At 49.3% G+C, this 27,301-nt stretch overlaps 1 protein-coding gene across 5 annotated transcripts in view; it reads left to right on the top strand.

Moving 5' to 3' along the window:
- Nucleotides 1-22,939, top strand: part of PRKD2 (protein kinase D2) — a 39,772-nt gene extending 16,833 nt beyond the window's left edge. For 2 of the 5 annotated variants that reach the window (XM_084958851.1, XM_084958850.1), the window contains 11 exons: nt 2,711-2,828; nt 3,069-3,146; nt 5,046-5,304; nt 6,945-6,997; nt 7,145-7,217; nt 7,987-8,093; nt 9,507-9,668; nt 14,047-14,145; nt 18,722-18,989; nt 22,079-22,164; nt 22,504-22,939. In XM_084958851.1, the coding sequence (XP_084814977.1) occupies nt 2,711-2,828; nt 3,069-3,146; nt 5,046-5,304; nt 6,945-6,997; nt 7,145-7,217; nt 7,987-8,093; nt 9,507-9,668; nt 14,047-14,145; nt 18,722-18,989; nt 22,079-22,164; nt 22,504-22,716 (1,516 nt within the window). In that variant the 3' untranslated portion in view covers nt 22,717-22,939. Of the gene's footprint in view, nt 1-2,710; nt 2,829-3,068; nt 3,147-5,045; nt 5,305-6,944; nt 6,998-7,144; nt 7,218-7,986; nt 8,564-9,506; nt 9,669-14,046; nt 14,745-17,000; nt 17,091-17,522; nt 18,990-22,078; nt 22,165-22,503 lie in introns of those variants that run through there. The other 3 variants (XR_014805084.1, XR_014805085.1, XR_014805086.1) reach the window with 3 other exon arrangements.
- The last annotated feature ends 4,362 nt before the right edge of the window (nt 22,940-27,301 follow it).

Genomic DNA, 27,301 nt, shown 5'->3' with positions numbered 1-27,301 from the left:
CTTTGAAGGTTTTCACTTTTTTCCTTATGTCTTAGGAAAAAAATATTTATTTTTATTTATTTATTTTAAAAAACTGGAGGGGGGTTTCCCATTGTGGTGCAGTGAGTGAAGAGCCTGACATTGTCTCCATCAGGATGCCGGTTTGATCTCTGGTCTTCTTGTCCAGTGGATTAGGGATCTGGAGTTGCTGCAAACACCAGCATGGGTTGCAGATGTGTCTCGGATCCAGCGCTGCCATGAGCTGTGGTGTAGGTCGCAGATGAGGCTAGGATCTGGCATTGCTGTGGCTGTGGTGTAGGCCAGCAGCTACAGCTCCAGTTTGAGCCCTAGCCCAGGAACTTCCATATGCCACAGGTGCAGCCACAAAAAGAAAAGAAAGAATTTCTTTTGGCCACACCTGAGGCATTCAGGAGTTCCCAGGCCAGGGAGTGAACCCAAGCCACAGCACTGGATTCTTAACCACTAGGCCACCATAGAACTCCAGGAAAAAAAAAATTTTAATTGAAGTATACTTGTTTACAATGTTGTGTTTGTTTTAGGTGTACAGCAAAGTGATTCAGTCATATATATATATATATATATATATATATATTCTTTTTCAGAGTCCGTTACAGGTTATTATAAGATATTGAACACATTTCCCTATGCTTAGAGTAGGTCCTTGTTTTATATACAATTTTTATATATAATAGTGTGTATATGTTAATCCCAAATTCCTAATTTATCCCTCCCCCAGAAAAATATTAATACCGTAGTGTTAATACACTGTATGAATACAGTAAATGCATATATAAATAAATAGACATGCGTGGAAGGGAACCTGTGGAATTCAACAACCACTGATGTAAACATTTGTTCTTGAACTAAATCCTTCCCATAAGGACTGTTAGGGTCATTATCCCCATTTCCAGGTTAGAAGACTGAGGCTCAGGGGCTTCAGCCAGTAATCAATAAGGGAAAGGAGCTGAGACTTCACCCCAAAGGGCCAAGGAAAAGTAAACATGGGGAGGAAATTTGTCACTTCCTCGGAGCATCAGTCAATACTTAATGAGCACCTACTGGGTTCTAGACTCCAGGTGCACAGCTGTGAATAAACCAGGTAAAACTCTGACCTCACAGAGCAGACACTGCAGCTGGGGAGACAGCTAATAAACGCAGGCATCCATAGCATCAGATAGTGATAACTCCTATCAGAAATGACATTTAAGCAGTTCCTGCTGTGCTGCAGGGGGTTAACAATCCAACTGCAGCAGCTCAGGTCACTGCAGAGGCACGGGTTCGATCCCTGCCAGGCACAGTGGGTTAAAGGATCCATCGTTGCCTCGGCTGTGACTTGGATTCAGCCCCTGCCCCCAGGATCTTCCATGTGCTGCCATGAAATTGTTTAAAAGTAAATAAAAAATAAACATTTTAGAAGAAATGGGAGGGGATAGAAAATGGGGAGATACTTTCTTATTTAGGGTCATTGAAGGAGCCCTCTCTGAGGAGGCGAGGGAAGGAGCCGTGTGGAGGGTATCTGGGGGAAGTGCCTGCCAAGCAGAAGGAACAGCAAGTGCTAAGGCCCTGAGGTAGAAGCAAAGATGTGCAGGAATAGCAAGGAAGCTGATGTGTGTGGCTGATGCAGGGGAGGAGCGGAAGAGAAGGGAGGTGAGGCCAGAGGAGGGATGGTGGTACAGGTCACAGCGGTCACCAAGAGTTTCTTACTAGTGCTACCCGGCCCTCACTGCCTGGGAGCCTCAGATTCTCTCTCCCAGATCTTTCCTGGGAGTGGTTAGTAACAGAATCATAGGCTATCAGAATTGAGGGACTTGGAGGGGAGATCTGGGGAGAGGCAGCCCCTTTCACAGATGAAGACACTGAGTCTCAGATGAAGAGAAGTGGCCAAGGCCACCCAAGTCCAGGTCTAGCACAGAGATCAAGAAGTTCTTGGTTCTGGAGTTCCCATCATGGCGCAGTGGTTAACGAATCCGACTAGGAACCGTGAGGTTGCGGGTTCGATCCCTGGCCTTGCTCAGGGGGTTGATGATCCGGCGTTGCCGTGAGCTGTGGTGTATGTTGCAGACACGGCTCGGATCCCATGCTGCTGTGCCCCTGGCATAGGCCGGCGGCTACAGCTCCGATTAGATCCTTAGCCTGGGAATCTCCATATGCCACGGGAAGCAGCCCTAGAAAAGGCAAAAAGAAAAAATAAATAAATAAATAAGAAGTTCTTGGTTCTGGAGTTGGGCAACTCACCTAATTTCTCTCAGCCTTCATTTCCTCCCTGAAATAATAGATCGCTCACACATGAAGGAAATGAGGCACAGAGAGGTTAAGTTACTTGCCCAGTGTCACACAGCTAGCTCCACAATCAGTGGGGTCAATACTAATTAGCACTTATTGGAGGCACACTGTGTGCCAGGCACTGTGCTAAGCTCCTAAGAAAGGCTTCACCCCTCACAGCAACCTCTTTGGGTGGAGAAACAGACAGGAAGAGAGCAGTTAGGTAACTTGCCAGGCAGCCGGACCTCAGAACCCAGCCTCTTAAGGTGGTCCTCTCAAGATCCTTGCAAGAGTCCCCTTCCTCACAGGGGAAAAAATGTGTGGCAACCCACCCCTACCCCATCCCGGCTGCCCAGAGATGCCCCAGCCCCTGGCTTCACACACTATGGCCCCAGGAGCCATGTTTTCTGCGTGTAACCTCTTATCCCCTCCTCTCACCCATCCTCAGTTCCCTGGGGTACATCCCCCTAATGAGAGTGGTGCAGTCAGTGCGACACACGACACGGAAATCGAGCACGACACTGCGTGAGGGTTGGGTGGTTCATTACAGCAACAAGGACACACTGGTGAGTTGGTGGGGTGTGGCCAGTGGGGGCGGGGGTGGGGTTGTTTGTGGTTGGGAGTGGGCGGGGTCATGCCGGAAGTAGCGCTAGAATTAGAGGGGCGGGCTTGGGGCTAAAGGGGCGGGGCAGGATTTAGGGGTGGGCGGGGCTAAGACAGTCTGGGGCGGGGTTTGGCTGGAATTAGAGCAGGAGCCAAAGCAGCATGGGCAGCAGACCACCTCACTCAAGCACCTCTCCCAACAGAGGAAGCGGCACTATTGGCGCCTGGACTGCAAGTGCATCACGCTTTTCCAGAACAACACAACCAACAGATACTACAAGGTGGGCCTTCTGGCTCCCAGATCCCCCAGGCCTCCCCTCTTTGTCCACTGTCTTCTCCCCTCCTCTCCCAGTTGCTTCAGCCAAACACCTGCGAATCACCCCCTCTGCCCACCTACGGCTTGCCTGCTTCCATGCCATCAGCAGGTGCCACTCACCTGGATGCCCTGCCCTGTATTTGATCCCCGCTCCATCACTTTCCAGCTGGGGGACACAGGAAAGTGACCTCACCTTTCTGCACCCGGAGTCTTTCACTTGTAAAAAGCCTCAAGAATAGCCAGGCCTGTTGCCAGAATTAAAAGAGATAATCTACCCGAGGCAATTAGTTTAGGGGCAAGTGTATGCTACCTGGTGAACTCTCAGTAATTGTGTGTAAGCACTATTACTTTATAATTGATTTATTGAATTTTTTCTTTGTATTCATCAGCGCCTCCCACAGCCAGCGCTGTGTTCTGGCCAGTCTCATCATGGGCCCTTGCTCTGCCCTTGCCCTCATAGTCTTTCACAGCAGCCAGAGGAGTTGATTAAAATCGTCAGAGCCATTCTCCTGGTAGCCTAGTGGTTAAGGATCTGTTGTGACTGTAGCTCAGTGATGTGGGTTCAGTCCCTGGCCTGCGAACTTCTACCTGCCGCAGGTATGGCAAAAAAAAAAAAAAAAAAAAAATCAGCACAACCTTCCAATGGCTCCCACTGTCCTTAGAATAAAACCCAGACAAGGAGTTCCCTGGTGGCTCGGCATGTTAAGGACTCAGTGTTGTCACTGCTGTGGCTTGGGTTTAATCCCTGGCCCGGGAACTTATACCTGCCTCAGGCATGGTGAAAAAAAAAAAAAAAAATCCAGAGCCTCGCCATTTACCTTGAGAGCAATTTCCTTACACTTCCCAGGGCTGCTTGCTTCTCATCCTGCCTGTCGTCCTCCAGCCATGCTGTCTAAAATACAATCCCCACCACAACGTCTTTGTCTCCTGGTTTTATTGACTACATGAGTCAGTCTCTCTCATTCTTTCCTTTGTGTCTTCCTCCCTTCCTTCGTCTTTCAACAGTTTTCAAAGCACACTCATTTCCCTCCCCATAGACCTGCACCTTCTCCCTAGGGCCCCCTCTGTCCCCTTTCTGGTCTCCTATGTCCTATCCTGTCCCAACCATCTTTCACACACAGCCAGTTTGGAGCTCCCCACCTTGCTCTAAACCCTTCCATGGCTCCCCAGGGCCCAGGAGACAAAGCCCAGGCTCTTCCCTGTGGCTCATGAGGCCTTACATGGCCTGGGCGTAGTCTGATTAACTTCATTTATTCATCAAACATGGCACACAGGAGTTCCCATTGTGGCTCAGCAGTAACAAACTCGACTAGTATCCATAAGGATGTGGGTTTGATCCCTGGCCTCACTCAGTGTGTTAAGGATCTGGCGTTGCCATGAGCTGTGGTGTAGGTTGCAGACTCGGCTTGGATCCCATGTTGCTGTGGCTGTGGCGTAGACCAGCAGCTGCAGCTCTGATTTGACCCCTAGCCTGGGAATTTCCATATGCTGCAGGTGCAGCCCTAAAAAGGAAAAAACAAAACAAACAAACAAACGAAAAAAAAAACCAAAAAAAAAGGAAAGAAAAAGAGAAAGAAAGAAGCCAGGCCCCATCCATGTAATGGGGATATGGTCTGTCCCTTGAACCCAAGCCCTTTCTACCTCAGGGCCTTTGCACATGCTTCCCCCATCAATTCCATTCTCCCACCAGCTGGCCTTTTCTTACCTTTCCCACCTCTGCTTCCATGTAACTTCTGCCAGGCAGCCTTTCTTGACCACCCCATGCAAACTAAGTCCTTCCACATTCTGTGCACTGATCTGAGTAAGTGCGGAGCCTCTGGCTCTGCCTGGAGCCCTCACCTGTACTGGCTCTGTGTCCTGCCAGGAAATTCCACTGTCTGAAATCCTCACCGTGGAGCCTGCCCAGAACTTCAGCCTTGTGCCACCAGGCACCAATCCACACTGCTTCGAGATTGTCACTGCCAACGCCACCTACTTTGTGGGCGAAACCCCTGGTGGGGCCCCAGGAGGGCCCAGCGGGCAGGGGGCTGAGGCCGCCCGGGGTTGGGAAACGGCCATCCGCCAGGCCCTGATGCCCGTCATCCTCCAGGATGCACCCAGCGCCCCAGGCCATGCGCCCCACAGTGAGTCCCCCACCCCAGGTGCCGGGGAGGTTGGATCTCAGGGGGCTTGGGTGGGGCCCTGGGGAAGGGAAGAGTCAGGGAGAAGGTAGGGAATGGCAGAGTGGAGACTGGCTTCTGGACTCAGCAGGCCTGAGTCCAAACCATTAAGCCCCAGACCTCCTGTGTGGCCTTGGGCATGTCACTTCCCCTCTCTGAGTCTTTTTAATTCATGGAGCTTGCAGTCCAGGAAAGGAGGCAGATCTGTCCCCAGACAGTGATGACTCGCAGTGGGCAGGGCTGGGACAGGGGAGACAGAGGACTGTGGGAGCTCAGAACGGGGTGCCTAATGCAGGCTGGGTATCCAGGAGGGCTCCCTGGAGGAGGCAACATCTGAACTGAGACTTGAAGTTAAGAAGGGGTGAGACAGTGGGAAGCAAATGGCTGTTCCTTTCAGGCAGAGGCAAAGGATGATCAGAAAGTCCCAGTTTCCCGCCTTATGGAGCTCATAGTCCAGGGCACGTGACACATTCAGCAGATCATCCTGGGTGAATGACAAGTGGGGCATAGAGCCCATGCTAGAGGAACCTGACATGGCCCCAGGAGTGACATTTGAGCTAAGACTGAGAGGAGAAGAAGATTTAGCCAAGTCCAGAATGAGGGGAAAAGCATGCCTGGCAGAGAGAACCACAAGTGCAAAAGATAGGAGAGAACTTGCTGTATCTGGGACCCGGTAAGGGGCCCAGCATGTCAGGAATATGAGTAGCTCAGGAGAGGGTGATGTCAAAGAGGCAGAGAAACCAGGCTCTGCCTGATTGGCCATTTAGAGGGCTTGGGCTTCTTCCTGAGGGCCCTGGGGAGCCATGGCAGAGTTTTGAGCAGGGGAAGGACAAGACCAGGTTTGTGCTTTGGCAGGATCCCTCTGGCTTCCCCGTGGAGGGTAAATAGGAGAGAGTGGAATGGGGAGACCAGGGAGGAGGCTGAGCGGGAGGACCAGATGTTCCTCAGCAAGGGGACAGATGTTCACATGACAGGAGGATCAAGACTTTGGAAACGTCTGGCCCTGCCAGGGGTGGTCATGGGGCAAATGAAGGGGAAGATGCCAGAGTCAGCTGGGAGTTTCCCAGAGCCTCAGTTTCCTCCTCTGTAAAATGAGATCATCATACTTCCCTTGGTGCCGAGATTGCGGAGCGGAATGTTCCATGAATTCTCAATCATGACATCACTTTTCTCTTTTTTAAGATTTTTGGCCACCCTGCAGCTTATGGAGTTCCCAAGGCAGGGATCAGATCCTAGCTGCAGTTGCGACCTCTGCCGCAGTTGTGGCAACGACAGATCCTTTAACCCACTGTCCTGGGCTGGGGATTGAACCTGTATCCTGTCACTGCAGAGACACTGTGATCCCTTTGTGCCACAGCAGGAACTCCACGTTATCACTTTTTGAGCCCTCTCAACACATCTCATTTCCTCCTCTCGCTGGCCTTAGGAAGAAGGTCTTTGCATTGTTCCCATTGTCCCAGATGAGGAAACTGAGGTTCTTAGCGGACGCGTGAATCATTCAGTAGCCTGAAGTTGCACATTGGTCTGGCTGCAGAGGGTGGCATTAGGGGTGAACACGATCTTGAGCCTGGGGTCCCCTCACCTCTGCCTCCCTTTCTCTACAGGACAAGCTTCTCTGAGCATCTCAGTGTCTAACAGCCAGATCCAAGAGAATGTGGTGAGACCCCACCCACACCCGTGGCCCGCCCTTTGCCCCTCCTCCCTCTCCCAAATAGACTCTGAGCTCCCCTGCCCTCCCCAGTCTCCTTGACCCCTCCCATCTCAGGTGCACCCCCAACCCTCCCTGTCCCCCCCACCCCCGCAGGACATTGCCACTGTCTACCAGATCTTCCCCGATGAGGTGCTGGGCTCAGGCCAGTTCGGAGTGGTCTATGGCGGTAAGGATGCTTCAAAAGGGGGATCTTGGGGGAGTTCCCATCGTGGCGCAGCAGAAGTGAATTTGATTAGGAACCATGAGGTTGCGGGTTCGACCCCTGGCCTCATTCAGTGGGTTAAGGATCCAGCATTGCTGTGAGCCATGGTGTAGGTCGCAGACGCGGCTCAGATCTGATGTGGCTGTGGCTGTGGTGTAGGCCGGCAGCTGTAGTTCCGATTCTACCCCTAGCCTGGGAATCTCCATATGCCGTGGGTGCGGCCCTAAAAGGACAAAAAAAGCGGAGGAGGGGCCTTGGGGGTTTCTGGGCTCCAGACCTTCTCTTCTGATTGGCCACATGCTCGCCTCCTTTTCTGATTGATTACAACGCTAGATCCTGGGGGCAGATGGTCGCAGGCTCACCTTTTCTCACTGGGAAAGGCCGATCAATTTCTCCCGGTATTAATACGGAGGGTAAATTCTGCACTGATTGGCCACAGAGCTAGATGCTAGATTCTGACTGGTTACAAATCTAGTTTCCCATGTTATAGGTTCCCTTCCTCAGAGCTCTGTCTTTACCTTCTTTCCTTCCACTTATATTCCCAGGCCCCACCCCCCACCCCTCACATCTATCCTGCCGGCCCCCCCCCCCACCGCCACCAAGCCTCCTTGCTGGCCCTTCATCCACCTCTGTCCAAACTCTGGCTGTGTCTCTGTGGTGGGGGGTTCTTCCTGCCGGCACTGCAAGGTCCTGTTCCCCTCATTTAGACTCCCTCCCACTGTTCCCTGCCCAGGAAAGCACCGGAAGACGGGCCGGGACGTGGCGGTAAAAGTCATTGACAAACTGCGTTTCCCCACCAAGCAGGAGAGCCAGCTCCGGAATGAAGTGGCCATTCTGCAGGTGACCCCTGGGGTCTGGGGCCCAGCTCTGCCCAGGAAGGGGCTTCCCTTCCTGCTTCCTCCTTTGCCTCCTTCCCATGTCCTCCAGTCTGGGGGTTTTCAGGGAAGACTTCCCAGAGGAGGCAATATGCATGTTGAGACTGAAGGGGTGGGGGTGTTTGGAGCAGAGGGACCAGCCTATGCAAAAGTCCAGAGGTGAGCGGGAACACAAAGGCTTCAGGAACTTGAAGGAGTTCAAGGCTACTACACGGTTTCTGTGTAGGAAGGTGGTAGGCAGTGAGGCTAGGGAGATGGGGGGGCTCACACCCTGTGCGTTTTCTCCTGAGGGTCTTGGGGATTTTGAACAAGTGTCCATGGAGGGATTTTGAACAAGGAGGGGGCAGGGTCACATATGCATTTTTTTTTTTTTTTTTTGGTCTTTTTCCTATTTCTTGGTCTTGGGCCGCTCCCGCGGCATATGGAGATTCCCAGGCTAGGGGTCCAGTCGGAGCTGTAGCCACCAGCCTACGCCAGAGCCACAGCAACGCAGGATCCGAGCCGTGTCTGCAACCTACACCACAGCTCACGGCAATGCTGGATCCTTAACCCACTGAGCAAGGGCAGGGATCGAACCCGCAACCTCATGGTTCCTAGTCGGATTCGTTAACCACTGCGCCACGACGGGAACTCCTCACATATGCATTTTAGAGAGATGCCTCTGGCTGCTGTTGGAAGGTAGGTGGAAAGGGGGTAGGACTGGAGCGTGGAGCCCAGGGAGGAGGCTGGGTGAGAAACTTAGTGAGAGAGGTGGGGTTCCTCCAGGCAACCCCATTTGGGGGAAGAGGAAGGAGGGCCTGGATTTAAAAGATACAGATGTACAAAGCTCCTTCCCATTTCTCCACGCTTTCTCTCACTCCTGAGACCCTGGGCCTTTGCCAGAATTTCATTATGGAAAGATCCTTCCTGGAGTTCCCAGCTGGTTAAGAATCCAATATAGTGTCTCTGAGGATGCAGATTCTATCCCTGGCCTTGCTCGGTGGGTTAAGGATCCTGTGTTGCCGTGAGCTGTGGTGTAGGTTGCAGAGGCGGCTCAGATCCTGCATTGCTGTGGCTGTGATGTAGGCCTGCAGCTGCATCCCTAGCCTGGGAACTTCCATATGCCACGAGTGCAGCCTCCACTCCCCCCCAAAAGAGAAGGGAAAAAATCCTTCTGGACACCTTGTGGTGCAGGAGGCTGGAGGGTGGTTCTGCCTGCGTCTGTGGAAGCCCCTTCCCCTCCTCCAATGCTACCTACCCCCAGGGGAGGAACCGACCCTTGGGGACGTCCTTCTTGTTTGTCCTCCACTTGTTCCCACGGCTTGCCCTCTGGGGTCCCAAGTTCCTAGTCAGCCTGCGTTCTGACCCCCCCACCCCGCCCCCACTCAACCCACCCCAGAGTCTGCGGCACCCGGGGATCGTCAACCTGGAGTGTATGTTCGAGACGCCGGAGAAGGTGTTTGTGGTGATGGAGAAGCTGCACGGGGACATGTTGGAGATGATCCTTTCCAGCGAGAAGGGCCGGTTGCCCGAGCGCCTCACCAAGTTCCTCATCACCCAGGTGCGCCCGCCCCGCCCCCTGCCCCGCCCCGCCCCCTGCCCCGCCCCGCCCACTGCTCCATTCCCCGCCCACTTCAGCTTCCCCGCCCAGGCTCCCACCTGCCCTGCAAGAGGCCCCGGATGGAAGGCAAACGACCCAGAGTGGGAGTCATAATAGTGGATGATAGGAAATGTAATAATAGGGTAATAATAAAAGCAGTCATAGAAAAAAATTAGAATGATAATTTTTAAATAGAGTAATAATGGAACAATTAATAGAGTAATAATAATAGATGAATAACAATAGAAACATCCCGGAATAATAAGCAAAAAAATAATAAAGTGATAACTATTATTATTATTAAAAAATAAACGCTTATTTTATATATATTTTTTACTTTATATAATGAGTCAGGCTCCCTAGGCCTGGCTTTATTCATGCAGAAAAAATGGAAGAGGAGAAAGGCCTTTCTCTGGGGAGCTCATTCATTCATTTATTTATTAGATTGCTCAATAAGCACTGCCTGAGCCCCTGCTCTGTGCCCGGCCCCATGCAGTGTGAGGACACAGCAGTGACCAAGACAGCCTGGCTCTGGACAGTGATCACTGAGAGTGGGTTGCTGATAATGATGAAGATAAATAATATGGTCCCTGACTTTGCTGAGCACTTAGTGTATGCCAGGTCCTATTTTGGTTCATTTAATCTTCATAGCAACCGATGTGGTAGTAGCACAATTACTCCCGTTGTCCTGAGGCTCAGAGACTTTAAGTAACTGACCCAGGGTCACACAGCTGATGCGATTTGAATCTAGAAGCTGTGCTTTTAACTAGTAACGTCAAACTAATTTGTGTTATCCGTGTGTGTGTGTGTGTGTGCATGCACTTTAGTTGGTTTCGCATCACAAGTCACACTATGTTGTTCTGCTTCTTACTTTCCTCACTTTAATAGGGCTTCTGGAAGACTGTTCTATTTTAGTACATAGTTAGCAGAACTGCCTCTTTTTCTTAATTGCACCCCATGATGAATATCACCAAATTCCCCAGGTGCTGAGTATGTAGATTGGTTTCACTATTCCATTCCTACAAAAAACATCCTGTGAACATTCATCCACAAACATCAGCGGGCTCTGGTGGGAGAATTTCAGTAGAACATGTTTCAAATAGTAGACTCCTGAGTCCAGGGAAATGCGCTTTAAATTTTTAAAAAGGACGTTACCCAGTTGCTGTCTAAAGCCTCTTTCAATCTTTGTTTTCACCAACAGAGTTTGAGGTTGTCTGTTTTCTCACTCCCTACCAACTCTGGGTAATATTATCATCAGTCTTAAAGGTGGTAAGATAATACTTCATGTGGCTTCCTTTGTTGGTTTAAAAATTACGGGTGAGGTTGAGCATATTTCACATATTTATTGGACTGTGCTTTATATACTCTTTGTCCATTTTTCAGCTGGATAATTCTTTTTTTTTCTTTTTTTTTTCTTTTTGCCATTTCTCAAGCCGCTCCCACGGCATATGGAGGTTCCCAGGCTAATCGGAGCTGTAGCCACCGGCCTACGCCAGAGCCACAGCAACGTGGCAGGATCCAAGCCACGTCTGCAACCCACACCACAGCTCACGGCAACACCGGATCCTTAACCCACTGAGCAAGGCCAGGGATTAAACCTGCAACCTTATGGTTCCTAGTCAGATTTGTTAACCACTGAGCCACAACGGGAACTCCTCAGTTGGATAATTCTTATTGAATTGTAAGAGCTCTTTGTTTATGAAGGACACTGGCTCCTCATTGCTTGTATTGTTCCCGGCTTTTATCCCAGTATTTGTTTTCCTCTTCATTTTCTTCAGGGCGTTTTCTGGGTTCCATAGCCTTCCTAGGAAGAGCTTTCTACCTGACTGGTACCACACCTGATTCTGGGACATGTACTCTGTTGGTTATGAAGTCCCCTGTGCTGGCTTCCTTCTTCCAGGCCCAGCACCTTGGCTCTCCCAAGCCTTTGTCAGGGTGGTGTGCGGGTTGGGGACAGAAACCCACTGAGGCAGGCTCATCCAGACTTCAGATGGGGAAAGAAAACCAAGGTGGTTTCTCTTTCTTTCTGGTCTTTTCTCTCTTCCTCTCTTTTTGCACGTGCTCTTCTCTCTCTCTTTCTCTCTGCAGATTTCTGCTTTCTGCCTCTTGCCTGCCCCACTCCAAGTCCTGTGCTAAACCCTTTACCTCATGAATTTGCCTAGGCCTCACAACCACCTTTGAGGTAGGTATCACTGTAACTCCCATCTTACAGTTGCGGAAGCTGAGGTGGAGGGAGGCTCCTGGGTCTCACCCAAGGTCACACACCTAAGCAGTGATCTAGCTGAGGTGTGAACCTTAGTCTTTCTAGCTTCCAATCCTCCCTCTTTGTTCACCATATTTACTGGGAAAAAAAAATCAATAAACTGAAGATCTGGAGTTCCTGCCGTGGTGCCACAGAATCGGTGGTGTCTTGGGAGCACAGGGATGCAGGTTCAATCCCCACCTGGGCCCAGTGGGTTAAGGGTCCATTGTTGCCACAGCTGTGGCTTAGGTCACAACTGTGGCTTGGATCTGATCCCTGGCCCGGAAACTCCATATGTTGCAAGGCAGCCAAAGAAAAGAAAATCCCAAAGATCTGTAGAAGAGAATGTCCACATACATCTTTGGATCTCAGTCTCCTTGTCTGTAGAATGAGGAAGTTTGACCCCAGCAGTAGCTTTGAAGTAGCATTTCTGGGAGTTCCCATTGTGGCTCAGCAATAATGAACCCAACTAGTGTCCCTCAGGTTGCAGGTTTGATCCCTGGCCTTGCACAATGGGTTAGGAATCTGGTGTTGCCATGAGCTGTGGTGTAGGTTGAAGAAGTGGCTCGGATCTGGCATTGCTGTGGTGTAGACCAGCAGCTGAAGCTTCAGTTTGACCCCTAGCCTGGGAACCTCCATATGCTGTGGGTGCAGCCCTAAATTTTAAAAAAGTGGCATTTCCATACTCAAAAGTCATCCGGCATGCACAAGGAATTATATTCAATATCCTTTGATAAACCATAATGGAAAAGAATATATATTCAGTTATATAATATATAACCGAATCCCTCTGTGGTACATCAGAAATTGACACAACATTGTAAATCACCTACACTTCAATAAAATAACTACATACTTATTTATTTATTTATTTATTTTTGGCCATGCCAGAGGCATGCAGAAGTTCCAGGGCCAGGGATCAAACCTGAGTGACAACAGTTGACAACGCTGGACCTTAACCTCTAGGCCACCAAGGGACTCCACAATAAAAAAAAAATTTTTTTAAATCATCCAGCAAAAATAATGTGTATAGATATTTCAATTCTAAGACATAGATTACAACTTCATGCTTCATGAAGAATTTGTACTTCCAGTGAATTTGTTTGGGGTTTTTTGTTTGTCTTTTTTAGGGTCGCACCTGCAGCATATGGAGGTTCCCAGGCTAGGGGTCTAATTGGAGCTACAGCTGCTGGCCTAAGCCACAGCCACAGCAAGGTGCAATCCGAGCCAAATCTGCGACCTACACCATAGCTCACAGCAATACCAGATCCTTAACCCACTGTGCGAGGCCATGGATCGAACCCAAAACCTCATGGTTCCTAATTGGATTTGTTTGCACTGCGCCACAACAGGAATTCCAATGGCTCAGATATAATCCCTGGCCTGGGAACTTGCATATCCTGCAGTCCAGCCGAAAAAGTGAAAAAAAAACCCAAAACAACAACAATAATAACAGCTTACATGGGGTGCTTGCTGTGTGCCAGACACTGCCTTGAGCACTTTCTATGCTTCAACTCATTTAAAGCTCACAGCAACCCACGAAGATGGCTACTGTTATTACCCCCATTTTACGTGAGAAAACAGATCCAGAGAGGTAAAGTGATGCCCAAGACAATAGGGTAGTAAGTGTGGAACCAGGTTTACTACCTCGGTAGACTGACTCTTGAATCCCTCCCACCTCTTAAGGGTGTTAATGTTTGATTTATGACACACTGGTATTGTTTGTATTGTTTCATATTTCGGGTTATCAGTGGGTGAAAAAAAAATTTTTTTTAATGGAATCGCATAATACCTCCTTGAAAGTACAGCTTTATTCATAGCCCTTTTTCACCAAGATCCACAGAGAGTCTCAGTATCTTCCCAAACCCACCACTCCAGTTTGGCCTTCTTAGGATTGTATGTCCAGCTCCAATCTCTGGCAGAAATGGTTCTGGGGTTCTGAGAGTCTTCTTTGGTGCTCCAGTGCCTCCCCTGGCCCTGGGAGGCATATTTAGGGGGAGAGAGGGGCATGGATAGTTTGGAGAGCTGGCTGCTGAATGCAGAATCTCAGCAGGGAACTTTTCCAACTGTCTTACTGGCCTCATCTCCTCCGCTCAGATCCTGGTGGCTTTGAGACACCTTCACTTCAAGAATATCGTCCACTGTGACTTGAAACCGGAAAACGTGTTGTTGGCGTCAGCGGACCCATTTCCTCAGGTTAGACATGTCCCCTCCTGGTTTGGGAAAGGTCATCCAATACTGGTGGTGGGTGGGGACTGTATTAATCAAGATAATGAATCAGACACAGAAACCCAAGATAGTGATGGCTTAAATCAGATGGAGGCTGGTTTCTCACGTAGGGTCCAGCATAAGCATTTTGAGGGTGGAAAAGCAGTTCCATGGAGTTGCCACCACAGCTCCTGCGGGCTTGTGTCTTGGTCTTGATTGTCCAAGACCACCCCTCTTCCTCTTGTGAAAAGATACATAATAGTAGGGGGAGAGAGGAAAGAAACAGGGTAGAGGAAATGGACACACCCCTTTCCTTCCTTGGGTGCCAAATACTTCTTACATCTCATTGGCTAAGGCTTGATCACGTGGTCATGGCTGGCTGCGGGGTGGGGGTGGGGGGTCCGTGCTGGGAAATGTAGTTTTCATTCTGCCTGGCCATGTAGCTCCTTAAATTGAGGGGTTTTATTAAGGTGAGAAGTGGAGAATAGGGTTGGGGCGGGGAAGGGGGGGGACTGGTAATTTCTTCTGTGTGTCTCTTAAGAAAACAGTCGTTTTGGGATTTTTTTGGTCTTTTTGTCTTTTCTAGGGCCGCTTCCCACAGCATATGGAGGTTCCCAGGCTAGGGGTCTAATTGGAGCTATAGCCACCGGCCTACGCCAGAGCCACAGCAACTCGGGATCTGAGCCGCACCTGCGACCTACACCACAGCTCACGGCAACGCCAGATCCTTAACCCACTGAGCAAGACCAGGGATCGAACCCACAACCTCATGGTTCTTAGTTACGTTCATTAACCACTGCGCCGGGACGGGAACTCCAAGAAAACCGTTTTGATGAGCCTCTGACTGGTCGATGAAAATCCACTTGGGGCGTGAGCCACATTGAGCAAGGCTGATGACTTTTAACAGTTACATTTTATTGCGTGCCTGCTGGGTTTAAGAGCCTTTAGCTATAGGTTCTCATTCAGCCCTTTCACAGCCCTGTGAAGTTTTTTCTTTATTATCCATGTTTTGCAATGATTTAGTTCATTTTATTTTAAAAGTTCGTTTTAGTCAACAACTAAAAACTATTGTGTGCCTTGCTATATGCCACGCACCATGCGGAGGCATTAGGAACTGTGTAAGTGCAGACATCCCCACCTCTATGCCCACTGGTTTACAGCTGGGGGCAATTGTGTCCCCCAGGAGACGTTTGACAGTGTTGGAGACATTTTTGGTTGTCACAGCTGTTTGGCAGGAGGAATCGCTACTGGCATCTAGGGATGCTGCTAAGCATCCTACGGTGCACAGGACAGCCCCAGAACAGAGGCTAATCTTTCCCAAATGTCAGCAGAGCAGAGCCTGAGAAACCCCAGCTTAGAGCGGTAATATTCACTAGAAGTATAATATGAACCATATCTATAATTTTACATTTTCTAGTTGCCACATTTTTAAAAAAAGAAAAGAAACTGGAGTTAATTTTATTTATTTATTTATTTATTTTGTGTCTCTTGTCTTTTTTTTTTTTTTTTTAGGGCCGCATGTGCAGCATATGGAGGTTCCCAGGCTAGGGGTCGAATTGGAGCTGTTGCTGCCGATCTACACCAGAGCCACAGCAACGCCAGTTCCGAGCCAGGTCAGCGACCTACACCACAGGTCATGGCAATGCCAGATCCTTAACCCACTGAGCAAGGCCAGGGATCGAACCCACAACCTCATGGTTCCTAGTCGGATTCGTTTCCGCTGTACCACGACGGGAAGTCCCAAGTTAATTTTAATAATATACTTTATTCTAGTATATCTAAATATTACCATTTCAACATGTACTCAAATAAGCATTATTAATGAAATATTCTTTCGTTTCATACTAAGTCTTCCAAATCTGGTATATATTGTACACTTACATCACATCTTAATTCAGATATTAAATGTCCATCAGAAATGCTTGGTGTTAGATTTCATAAAATTAACAGTTTGGAAAGTAGACAGACCCCCCCCAAGTTGTTCCAAATATGTTTAAAAGTTTTCTAATAACTAAATCTCAGATCCCTTTTTAAATGTCAATTAATTAAAATTAAATAGAAATAGTATCTCATTTGCACATGCCATGTTCTAGTGCTCAGCAGCCATGTGTGGCCAGTGGCCATCATACTGGACAGCGTAGATCATAGAGGGAAGAGTAAATGTTGATCAAATTGTCACAAAAAGGTTATATCTGTGTTATATCTGTGACACAGTTCTCTGAGTTCACATAACTTTATAACCCAGTTGGAGGGTCAGAGAAAAATCTATCTAAAGAAAGAGTGGTTTTGTTGGGGGAAGGGGGAATAAGTGTTCTAGGCAATGGAAACGGCCTATTCAAAGGCCCTGTGGTAGAAAGATCTGTGTTTTTGTTTAACATCTTTATTTTTTTAATGGTTTTTATTGTTTCCATTGTAGTTGGTTTACAGTGTACTGTCAGTTTTCTACTGTACAGCAAAGTGACCCAGGCACGCACGCACACACACACACACACACACACACACATATTTATACATTCCTTTTCTCACATTATCCTGCATCATGCTCCATCTCAAGTGACTAGATATGGTTCCCTGTGCTATCTCATTGCTTATCCATTCCAACTGCAATAGTTTACATCTCTTAACCTCAGATTCCCAGTACATCCCACTCCCTCCCTTAACAGCTTTATTGAGATGTAATTCACATACTATAAAATTCACCAATTTAAAGTCTAAATTCAGTGGCTTTTAGTGTATTCAGAGTTGCACAACTATCATCACAATCAATTTATTTTATTTTATTTTTTTGTCTTTTTGCCATTTTCTTGGGCTGCTCCTGCGGCATATGGAGGTTCCCAGGCTAGGGGTCGAATGGGAACTGTAGCTGCCAGCCTGCACCACAGCCACAGCAACACAGGATCCAAGCTGGTCTGCGACCTACACCACAGCTCACAGCAACACCGGATCCTTAACCCACTGAACAAGGCCAGGGATCAAACGCACAACCTCATGGTTCCTAGTTGGATTCGTTAACCACTGAGCCACGACGGGAACTCCCATCACAATCAATTTAGAACATTTTCATCACTGCAAAGAAAGCTCATACCTCTTAGCCATCATTCTCCAGTCCTACCATCCCCCCACCCTCAACCACTTTCTGTGGATTGCCTATTCTAGGTGTTTCATATAAATGGAATAATCTATATTATATATATATATATATGGAATATACAATAGTATAATATATGGTCCTTGGTGACTGGCCTCTCATTTAGTTAATATCTTCAAGGTTCATTTATGCTGTAGTATGTGTAAGTACTTCACTTTTTTTTTTTTTTTTCTTTTTTCTTTTTAGGACCACACCTTTGGGATATGGAAGTTCCCAGGCTAGGGGTCGAATCGGAGCTGCAGCTGCCAGCCTACACCACAGCCACAGCAACACCCAGATCCGAGCTACATCTGCGACCTGCACCGCAACTTGAGGCAATGTCAGATCCTTAACCCACTGAGCGAGGCCAGGGATTGAACCCTCATCCTCATGGATACTAGTTGGGTTCTTAACCCACTGAGCCACAATGGGAACTCCCAATACTTCACTTCTTTTATGGCCATATAATATTTCCATTGTAAGATAGGTAGGAGAGGGTGGATCTTAGAAAGAAAAAAAAAAAAGATGATATTATAAGGTCTGTCAAAAAGGCAAAAGTTCTTAGGAAACATTGAGATTTGGGTCAGAAGTTGGGGATGGCTATTTTTGAAGGCAACAGAGCCATGGGGGCACTATGAGCCAGAGAAGAGTTTTGAGAAGGGGAGAGACAGTGTGTGAATAGAGGTGGCAGCTGCCTGTGGACTGGTACGCAGCAGACAGGACCTCGAACCCAGGCCTCGCTGGCCGTAAAGCTTGTCCATGACCCTAGACTGCCTCCCACAAGAGAAAGGTAACCTCATAACTGTTACTGTCTGGATACCATGGTCAGCAGTTTACATGCCTGGTCCCATTTCATCCCCAGGGAAGCCTGAGAGGCAGCTGCAGTTAATATCCCCGATCCAGATGACAAAAGTGGGAGTGGGAGAAGTTAGGTCCCTCCGCTGAGATCACCAAGGCTCGCTCTGTGCCCGCCGATGCTCCTAACATTTTCCATGTATTTACTCTTTCAGTCCATACAGCTGCCCTTTAAGGTAGGGACTGTTAGCATCTCCATTGTGCAAAAGAGGAAACAGAGGCACGAGGAGATTGAGACCTGGTCGGCGTGACAGAGGTATAGTGGCAGGGAGCGTTTATCGAGCCCTCACTGCATGCTGGGCGTTTACTGTCCTATGAGCTTTAGCTGGATGAATTCGTGGAACCCTCACCACAGCCCTTTGAGACAGGCGCTGGTGGGATCCTCCTCCTCGTACAGAAGGGGAAACAGGTACCGAGAGAGGACATCACTTGCCCAGGGTCACCCAGCTGGTGAACTGGAGGAGCCTGGATTCGAACCGGCGTTCGATTTTGTCTGGAATACCGTGGTGGGGGCACACTTGGGGAGGAGCGAGAGGGGCGACCTCCATACCCCCTCAGATCCTCTACCCCTCACCTCCGCAGGTGAAGCTGTGTGATTTCGGCTTCGCGCGCATCATTGGCGAGAAGTCTTTCCGGCGCTCGGTGGTGGGCACGCCGGCCTACCTGGCGCCCGAGGTGCTGCTCAACCAGGGCTACAACCGCTCACTGGACATGTGGTCGGTGGGCGTGATCATGTACGTCAGCCTCAGCGGCACGTTCCCCTTCAACGAGGACGAGGACATCAATGACCAGATCCAGAACGCAGCCTTCATGTACCCAGCCTGCCCTTGGAGCCGCATCTCTGCTGGAGGTGGGGGGGGCACTCCTGGGGAGAGGCGAGGGGCGGGGCTTGTGGTGGGGGCGTGGTGAGAAGAATGGGCGGGGCCGCAGGAGGGGTGGGCTCTGAAAGAGCCTGGCGCCATGGGGGTGGAGCCTGGCTGTGGGCGGGACCGTGGGGAGGGCGGTCTTTTAAATAGGGAGGCCCTGGGACCTGAAACCTTGCAGTAGGGAGACTCAAGAGTATGGAACTAGGGTTGCAAGACTCAGGCCTAGACTAGGTTATGTGAGTTGGAAAGGAAGTGCCCTAGAAGAGCTAGGACAGACACTTGCCGCCTTAGGGGCTGAGCAAGATTTGGATTGTCAAGGGCGAGGCCAGAAGAGGGATTGGAATTGAGGAAGGTCTGGGGTGTCCAGGAGAAGGGACAGATCCACCTAAGGCGTTGGCCGGGGCCTTGGAGTCAGTCTTTGGGATTGTGACTCCAGAAGGGTTAGCCTTGCAAAAGCGGTGGCACCAGGGGGCAGCGTTGAGGAGCAGAGGCTCGGCTAATTTGCTGGTAATTGGGAACGTGATTGGGATTGGAGATGGGCCTGGGGTTGGATCCAGCAACAGAGGAGCTGGTTTAGAGGCCTGGCTAGAGGAGGGGCAGGAGGATTTCCAAAGTTGTCCAGGAGAAAGACTGGCCCTGAGACAAAGTCACACCTAGAACCTGGGAGCAGATGGAAGTTTCGAGACACATGGGGCTGCAGGGAGAGGGGAGCCAGGACCAAGGTGGACCTTGGGATCTCTGCTTATAGGGGCCTTGGCATCATGGCCTGGTAGTGGTGCTGGGCTCTGTGAGGCACCTGCCACCTTGGGGATGGCCCTGGGAAAATTAAGTCAAGCCTCAAGGCCTTTTGGCTTTGGGGCAAAGCCAGGTGTGAGGGTGACCCAAAGGCAGGGCCAAGATGCTGGGGTGTGTCAAGGAGCCCTAAATAAGTTAGAACAAGGGAAAAGTCCTGAAGCCAGGAGCTCAGGAAGACAGAGGGAATAGGGAGGGAGGTTAGTTAAGGAGACAGTCATTTACTCATGACGATAACGATTTATTCAACAAATGCGTGTTGAGTGCCTACTCTGTGCCTGGTACAGACTGTCCTAGGTTCTGGGAATGCTGGGGTGAGTGGGAGAGCAGGATCGTGTGGAGAGAAGGTTGTTGAGTGGTCTGTGAAGCGCAGGGGGTAGGGCCCTGGAGGGGTGTGGTCTCAGAAGCTGGCAGAGAGGGGTCCTGCAGTGCAGGAAAAGGTGGCGGTAGCCTGAGACGTGGGCACTAAGCGATGAGGATATGGATTGACTTGAGTCCTGGAGTCAGTGGGCATCCTCAGGGGTTTCTTTGGGACCCACTCAGAATCCCTCGGTAAAAGTTCATCCTCTGGTGTGCGTGAGTGGATTTTTGTGGATGGATGTGTTTGAGGGAGCCTGTGGTGACAAGGCCTGTACTCAGAGTGTTTACACAGTGAGGCCTTGTCTTTCAAAGCTTATGATCAAGGAAGAAGCCTCAGACAAGTGCTGGCTTGTCCTGAATGCCCGACACTTGCTAATCTTCCTTTTCATAAAGAACAGGCCTCCAACTGAGCCTTCTGCAGGATACCATTGAGTACCATTTTATAACATGCTTTACTTTTGATTTTTGTGACATGGCATGTGACCTTTGACCGGATTTCCATTGACCGGGGTGATGGAAGTTTCCGTTTAATATAATTATATATTATATATGTTATATATGATATGATTTATATTGGGAACTCCCCAATTCACTTTTTAAAATTTACTTTTTAAGGGAGTTCCCGTTGTGGCTCAGCAGAAATGAACCTGACTAGAAACGATGAGGTTGCGGGTTCGATCCCTGGCCTCACTCAGTGGGTTAAGGATCTGGCATTGCATGAGCTGTGGTATAGGTCACAGACGCGGCTGGGATTCTGCATTGCTGTGGCTATAGGCCAGCAGCTACAGCTCTGACTCGACCCCTAGCCTGGGAACCTCCATATGCTGCTGGTGCAGCCCTAAAAAGACAAAAGACAAAATAAATAAATAAATAAGTAAATAAAAATAAAAATTAAAATTAAAAGTGAATTGAGGGGAGTTCCCGTTTTGGCTCAGTGGTCAATGAACCCGATTAGTATCCATGAGGACTTGGGTTCGATCCCTGGCCTCGCTCAGTGGGTTAAGGATCCAGCGTTGCCGTGAGCTGTGGTGTAAGCCAGCAGCTACAGCTCCAATTCGACCCTTAGGCTGGGAACTTCCATATGCTGCGGGTGTGTACCCCCCCAAAAAAAAGACACACAAAAAAAGCGAATTGATTTAAAACAAAATTTTATCAATTTTTACAAAAGTTACTCACTAGGAGTGCCCTCCGTGGCGCACTGAGTTAACGATCCGGTTTGTTTGTGTGGAGGTGCCAGTTCAATCCCTGGCCCAGCACAGCAGGTCAAGGATCCAAGCATTGCTACAGCTGTGGCGTAGGTTGCAGCCCCAGCTCTGATTCTCCCCCTGGCCCAGGAACTTCCATATGCCTTGGGTGTGGCCAAAAAACTGGGGGGGGGGAATATCTAAAGTGAAAATTCTCTTACTCTTTTGTCTGCCATGCTTTCAAAGGCAATGGCTATTACAACTTTTTACACGTATGCAAGCAGATATGTGGACATATATTCCATTATTTCCCCTTTTTACTCAGATGGCAGCATACTATACCCAATATTTTGCAACTTGCTTTGTCTCCATCCCAGTTATCTTGGGTAAATGGGTAAATGAATCGGCTTAAAGAAAAATACTAAGTGAAGAATAGTACAGGTGTACCTGTGCATGAAAAACTTCGAAGGTGACATAGGAATGGGGAAAATGAGGTAGAGACTTAGTGCAGCAATGTAGGATCTGGTGTGTGCCACGTGGCGGGGGGGTGGGGGAGAGATAAATGTGTAATTTAATGAGGAAATGGGTGGGGTTAGTGTAGATGAAGCTTCCAAGCCACCTGGGCCAGTACAGAAAGAAAGCCTGGACGGCAGGCCAGTAGGCCGGGGTGGCCTGTTGCAGGAGGCGGGGGCCCCTCACTCCGCAGAGCTTGAGCTGTCTCTCTCCTTCCTCTGCAGCCATCGACCTCATCAACAACCTGCTGCAGGTGAAGATGCGCAAGCGCTACAGCGTGGACAAGTCTCTCAGTCACCCGTGGTTACAGGTGAGGCAGGGGGCGGGGGTGAGAGCCATGTGGGTGGGACCGACCCATTAACAGGGTTAGAGGAAATGGCGGAACCACATGTCTCATTGGCTGCGCAGGAAATGAAGGCGGTAGGTACATTTTCATAGGTGAGGAACGTGGCTGAGCCCTTCCATTGGCTGGGCTGCAGGAGAGGTTGGAGTTAATTGGCTGTGTAGGTTGCAAAGGGTGTGGTTTCACCTCCCTTGGTACCTGGCTTCTCACTGGCTGGGCGGATAAAGTGGAGGCGGAGCTCTGGCCCCTATTGGCTGCCTGCCCTTGATGCAGCACCCAAACTAACCCCCTTTCTCCCGGGCCCAGGAGTACCAGACCTGGCTGGACCTCCGAGAGCTAGAGGGGAAGATGGGCGAGCGGTACATCACACACGAGAGTGACGATGCGCGCTGGGAGCAGTTCGTGGCAGAGCACCCACTGCCCGGGCCGGGGCTACCAGCCTATGGGGAGCTCGGTGGGACCCTCCCACCCCCGGACCATGAGATGCAGGGGCTGGCCGAGCGCATCAGCGTCCTCTGAGGCCTCATGCTCCCGCCCTAGCTGCCTCGTGATGCCGTCCTCCCGTCCTCAGAGAGAGCGGCCCTCCATGCTATCCCAGCGATGAACTGTTCTAGCGGAAGCAGCTTCCTGCCCAAACTGGATGGGACACGCCCTGGGGGAGGGGCATGGCGGGGGTGGGAGCGGGGGCCGGGGTTTTTACCAAAGCTAATTTCCCAACAATTAAAACGGACTCATCTCTGGCCCTATGGCCTTGGTTTCTGGCCACACCGCACTCACAATCATTAGTCGGTTGCTCACCAAGATAGAGTTTACATGGAGAGAAGATGGGATGAAGGCGGGATGGGAGGGGGTGCCGTGCTGGAAGAAGAGGAGTTTTGGAAGGAGGACTAACTGGGGTAAAGAACAGAAACTGCCAGGAGGGAAGACTAGAAAGGGGAATGGTAGGGAGGTGCATAAAGAGGGGAGAGAAGAGAAATAGAGGAGAGATGAAAGAAATCTCATCAGAGGGGTGAAGGATTTAGAGGAAAGCAAGTCATCTCATGACTTGGTGTTTTGTTTTTCTTCTTCATGGCCGCACCTGCAGCATATGGAAGTTCCCAGGCTAGGGGTCGAATAAGAGCTGCAGCTGACCCCTAATCCACAGCCACAGCCACACCAGATCCAAGCCGCATCTGCAACCCACAATGCAACTTATGGCAATGCTGGATCCTTCACCCACTGAGTGAGGCCAGGGGTTGAACCCGAATCCTCACAGACACTGCGTTGGGTTCTTAACCCGTTAAGCCACAGTGGGAACTCTGGCTTAATGGTTTAATTTGTTTATTTGGTGTTGTTACTATTAATCACAAGTAATAATAATAATGCAGTTAGCACAAGTCTGGGTCCTAGTAGAGAGCCGATACACAGTAGTTGGTGTTTTCTCTTAAATTGGTGCCGTGACTTCTTTACACAATGGATGTGCTCATTTGCTGTCATCTGTTTGTCACTCTGTGATGATGCTGGAGATGTGGTGGGGGCCGAGACAGCCCAGATCCCACCTTCAGGGGCTTCACTGTTGAATGAGGAGACAGACCTATTTTCCAGCCAGTGATGACCCAGAGTGTGGAGGCCTGGAATGAGAGAGCCCAAGAGGATGGGGCAGCCTAGAGGATCCTGAGGGTCTCTGGAGGCAGCTCTTCTGAGCTGACTTAAGGTTCACCTTGGCCCTGAGGTTCCCTAGCTCCCTGTTGTCATCCAGACTTTTGGCCCTACAGCTGAAGGTAAGAGATCAGAGCATGCAGTCAGACAAGTTCTCTTCCCACCTTGATCATGCTCAGACTTACAGGCCATTAAGATTTTCCTGAGCCCAATAGAAACTGGGTGGTATTTAGCAGCCAGGCTAGGATACCAGGTGCTTCTGCTCCATGTCTTCCCAATTTATGTCAATTAGTCCATCTGCCGGTCAATTGCAGAATTGCAGTTCTTTAATTTGAAAAGCTGAATGAACCTCAGACAGTAAGGACCTCCGCAGAAGCCAGAACACATCCAGGGGATAATCCAGAGCCAATACTATTGGGGAATGTCTCTCAGACTCCATCCTGAATACTTCTTCTAAAACCAGTTGGTCTAAGGAGTTCCCTGGTGGCTCAGCGGGTTAAGGATCTGACAGTTGTCACTGCTGTGGCAAGGGTTCTATCCCTGGCCCTAGAACTTCCCTTCTGATGCTATGGGCATGGCCAAAAAAAAAAAAAAAAAAATTGAGGAATCAACAGAGGGCAGAATCCATCTGCAATAATAGAACCAGGCCAGGAAATGTATGGAAAGACTATTCAGGCCTGATCCTGGACAATCAAACTGCTTCTACCTTTTTTTTTTTTCCTTTGGCCATGCCCACAGCATTTGGAAGTTTCCAGGCCAGGAACTGAACCCGAGCCACAGCGATGACAACACTGAATCTTTAACCATTAGGCCACCAGGGAACTCTCAATCTTTTTGTGTTTTCACCTGGAAAAGTCAACAATACACGTGGATGTGTGTGTCTAAAGGATTCACTGAGGAGTTCCCATCATGGCTCAGCAGTTAACGAATCCGACTAGTATCCATGAGGACGTGGGTTCCATCCCTGGCCTCTCTCAGTGGGTGAAGGATCCGGTGTTGCTGTGAGCTATGGTGTAGGTCGCAGACTCGGCTCGGATCAGGCGTTGCTGTGACTGTGGTGTAGGCCGGCAGCTGTAGCTCCCATTCGACCTCTAGCCTGGGAACCTCCATATACTGCAGGTGTGGCCCAAAAAAGACTGAAAAAAGGATTCACTGAAGCTCCTACTTAATTTTACTTTAAATTTGAAGCATTTGTTTTCCCCTTGTAATTCCTCTCTAACCTGATAGGTGGATCACCTTTTCATCTGCCCTGTTCATTTCAACAGCTCACTCACTGACACCTGACACCTACCCCACATCCCTACTCATACGGATATCTGGGGACAAATCACAATGACGTAAGTCACAAGTACCCTGCTTAGGACATGACTTTGCACCTGTGGGTAAACCCTTATCCCCAGAATGCATTTATCTCATCATTAATTTCATCTTCACCCAAGACTGAAATGCAACTCCAGTGGTTCCTGGGTCTGTTGCGGGTTGAATTGTGTCTGCCCCAAATGTATGTTAAAGTCTTATCCCCCAGTATCTGAGAATGTGACCTGATTTGGAAAAGAGAATCATTGCAAATGGATTGAGCCTTGTCCCATGTACCGCCCTTCAAGACCCCTCCCAACTCAGTGCTCTCGTAACAGGAACTTCTCCCTACTCCAACCATCTATGACTCCAGATTCATGTGCTTCTAAAGCTTCCCTAATGGCCCCTTCATGGGCCTCAGTTTCCACAATCACTGAATTTTACTGACGCCTTAACAACCCTAATGACAGGAACCGCCTCCTCATTGAACTCACCTGGGTTTCCCAGCGATCACAATATTACCAATCCTGAGTCAACTGGTGCTGCTGATGATACCTCTCAGTATCCGTGGCTTGTGTCTCTTATGATTCATCTCACGGTCCCAGTCCTATCCTTGCATCTTGGTTTTCCACCTTTAATCAATATTTGTTTTTTCTTTTTCTTTTTCTTTTTTCTTTTTTTTTGGTCAAGCCCATGGCATGCAGAAGTTCCCAGGCCAGGAATCAAACCCGAGCCACAGCAGAAACCCAAGTCACAGCAGTGACAATGCCAGGTCCTTAACCCACTGAGCCACCAGGGAACTCCTAACATTTGTTTTCTGACCAAATAAATAAGGCAATGGTTTCCGTGAGTCTTGGGATGCCCCCAATGATGTGTAATTTACATGTGGAGACTTTGCAGCCATTAGTGTTTCAGTGTCCCTTCAGTCTATCAATACCTGAACTTCACTCTTTCTCCTGCCAAACCCCTAACTCACAAATGTAAGAGATCTGCCAAATCTTGGGAGGCAGACACTCATGCATATGATCTCCTTTTTCTCGTTCACCTTGGAACAAGAAACCAAACGCTTGGGAGTAAACTCTTAAGGGTTTAATATGGCTTCTGACCACGTGTGGGCAACTCTTATACCCAGGTTGGGGGCTTCCAGGAAAGGGACTTGTATGCTGTGGTTGGAAGCAACCACTGCACGTTCATTCCCAGGAATTCGACAGATGTCATCAACATCAAAAGGCCGACAAGGAAATCCACAGAATAGCTACTGCTCTGACTCCACCAACCAAAGATCTCTCTTCACTGATTACTTGGAACCCTCTCAACTGGCTGTCCTCTGGTCTCAAGTCTGGGTTTTACTCCCTTATTCAACCATTAATAATGCTCTTTTTTTTTATTGCTCTTCTTAGAAATACCCATTTTCAAATGGCTGGTGAGCAGAACACTAAATCACCTCAAGATCCAACATTTTTGCCAGCAAATGGCTCGACTGGTTTTATACAAACAGCAGGGATGTAAACCAATCCTGACATCACCCCAGACACTAACTACTAAGAAAATCTTGTTTGAAAGCAAGCTCTCCATATCCCCCTTCATCAATCAGATCATCTCCCCATCGCTGGTGAATTCAGGCAGTTTACGACAGTCTAGGTCTGTCTTAAACAAGAAAGGGATTGAATAGTTTGTCTCTACTAAAATCCAGATTCATTTTTCTCCTTGGGACCAGCTAGATGATTTTTTTATTTATTTATCAGATCCCTCTGTGACTTTATACATGGAAGGCACTGCTCCAAGCACCTGACAGACATCTCAGTCCTCGTAACAACTGTGAGATAGGAAGTATTACATAGCTAAGGAAACTGAGGCACAGAAAGGCTAAGCACGTTTCCCAAGGTCGCACAGCTGGAAAGTGGCAGAGCTGAGGCTCACCCCAGGCAGTTTGGTTCTGGAATCTTTGCTCCCAGAAATTGCCTCTTCAGCTCAGGACCAGGTCATCTGGTGCACGGGGTATCATAAAAGAGGGAGCTTCTTACATGATTTTCTGGGCCTTGGCTGTTAGGGAGTCAAGGTCTATCTGAGAAATGGGCATGAACTTCGGAGCTTGATCCTCAAGGTTGTAGGTACTCGCACTCGGCGTAGTGACACAGGTTGGCCGCCTGAGGGGGCGCTAGCCCCGCTT

The sequence above is a fragment of the Sus scrofa genome, chromosome 6 (assembly GCF_054392235.1).
Source record: "Sus scrofa isolate SSC_HxYL_T2T_F1_AM1 chromosome 6, Sscrofa_HxYL_maternal_Yorkshire_Landrace_v2.0, whole genome shotgun sequence".
In the NCBI taxonomy this organism is placed as follows: domain Eukaryota; kingdom Metazoa; phylum Chordata; class Mammalia; order Artiodactyla; family Suidae; genus Sus; species Sus scrofa.
Note: the sequence above shows the minus strand (reverse complement) of the source record. Positions and strands in the feature narration are given on the sequence as shown.